The sequence below is a fragment of the Lathyrus oleraceus genome, chromosome 4 (genome assembly GCF_024323335.1).
Source record: "Lathyrus oleraceus cultivar Zhongwan6 chromosome 4, CAAS_Psat_ZW6_1.0, whole genome shotgun sequence".
Lineage (NCBI taxonomy): Eukaryota > Viridiplantae > Streptophyta > Magnoliopsida > Fabales > Fabaceae > Lathyrus > Lathyrus oleraceus.
Window position 1 is genome coordinate 56,760,328 of NC_066582.1, and position 1,945 is coordinate 56,762,272.

At 36.0% G+C, this 1,945-nt stretch overlaps 1 protein-coding gene across 1 annotated transcript; it reads right to left on the bottom strand.

Moving 5' to 3' along the window:
* Positions 1 to 310: 310 nt before the first annotated feature.
* LOC127136001 (phosphoglycerate kinase, cytosolic) lies at positions 311 to 1,586 on the bottom strand. The gene is made up of 5 exons (XM_051062614.1): positions 1,517 to 1,586; positions 1,194 to 1,409; positions 788 to 865; positions 414 to 674; positions 311 to 322 (listed from the first exon to the last, which is right to left on the bottom strand). Exons 2-5 carry the CDS (start codon positions 1,386 to 1,388, stop codon positions 311 to 313), a joined length of 546 nt encoding a protein of 181 aa, XP_050918571.1. The 5' UTR covers positions 1,389 to 1,409; positions 1,517 to 1,586.
* Positions 1,587 to 1,945: the final 359 nt, after the last annotated feature.

Consider the following 1,945-nt stretch of genomic DNA (forward strand, 5'->3'; position numbering starts at 1 on the left):
AAATATACCACTTCTTTTAAAGGATCAATAGCAAGCAACAACCAGTGACACCTATAAATTAAAACAAAAGTTTATATGGAAATTTTTTACGTAAAAGAAACAATTAAAAATTAGAATAAACTTAGAATTAAAATCTAACCCTGAATTATACGGCCAAAGATACAAGTTGTTTGTACTGCTGGCCATGAATCTCTTGACTAAGTACTCTCTACATGAATCCGGTTCCCTACAAATTAATGCTTTGTTGACCAGGGAGGAAGACACGAAACGAAATCTGTTTGACAATTGATCATTCCCGCGCATGAAATTGTCATACAAGAACCTTCAATAAAAACATAATAAACATTAGACTATAGCCACTAATTAACAACACTGTCAAATATATCATGGAATTACATTTACTTCCAACATACCTTCTGCATGAGGAATCCTGCAACAGAGGGCTTCAAGTATTTAGCAACACCTTCTATAGAAGCATGAGCACGATGAGCAGTGCCAAATGCATCATTCACATAAAGATCAACAAGGGAAGCCAACTTCTTGGCAAATTCAGGATCATTCTTCTCCTCTTCCTTGTGGAACCTCACATTCTCTAAAAGCAAAACACCACCTTCTGGAATTTGTGCAACCAACTTCTCAACCTCCTCACCAATACTGTCACCAGCAATCGTAACCTATAATAATCAAGAGAAATCAACATAATTAAAAAAAAAAGTAAACCAGCAAATAAGAATGGTTTGATAGAATCCCAAAATAGAACAAACAGACCAGTTTAGTAAACACACACCTCGGATCCAAGAAGTTCAGACAACCTTGGTACAAGGGGCTTCAAACTGTACTTAGGTGTTACACCCTTTGGACGTCCCTGAAAACAACACATTCAAGAATTAATTTCAAGTTACTACTACTATCAAACATTCATAGTTTCTCAAACTCCTCTTCAATACATCTCAACATTGAAATATGCAAAATAAGCAAAATTAAAACAGAAACCACATACCCATTACTTCAACCTTTAAATTAAAATATTTACCGGATCTAACTCAAATGGAAAATTAACTTAAATCACAACAAAAGCCATAACAACAACACCGAATCTTTGCAGTATGATTAACAAAGATAAAACTAGTAAAAGTAATCAATCTAATGAAAACACAAATTACAGTCATGCAAAGAGAGTATAGAAGGGTTACCAGATGGGAGGAGAGGATGACTTTAGCACCATAACCAGTCAAGTACTTGATGGTAGGAATAGCAGCACGGATTCTGGTATCATCGGTGATGTTCAAGTTATCATCCAAAGGAACGTTTAGATCAACCCTAACGAAAACCCTCTTTCCCTTCAAATCAGCTTCCTTCAATGTTCCAACGCTTCTCTTTGTCGCCATTTTCTTCAACTTTACACAAATCTGAAACAATGAATCAATCACGTTGAAATTCAAGGAGAAACAAAACGGATCAAAATCAAAAAGAGGAAAACGGAGTGGAAATTTGAGAGTTTGGTGGCGGAACTTACAATGGATGGTTGAGATCGGAGTTCGGACACTGACTGTAAGAAGGAAGGTTCTGGAATATTTATAGAGAGAAATGAGGAATAAATAACCCATAATGTAGCAATGCAAGTCCATTCAAACCAAAATCGACCACCTATTCTTTGACTTCTAGGGCAAAACAGAAAGACACGAAAACCTAACCTTAAAACGCAATGAGATTTCCAGGTATTGAATCCTTCTCTTTCGAATGCAGTCTCTTTCAAATTTGCAGTGTTTATCGTTGAGATTTCCAGGTACTCTGTGGAATTTTTTCCAGGGCAGCGAGAGCTTCGAACGAGAGAGAGTGAAAGAGGGATTTCTGAAAGTCAGGGATTTTGTAATATTAGATTTATTATAATTTTTATAAATGACCTATGAGAGCGCTTTTACCATGAAAGCGCTTTCATAGATGT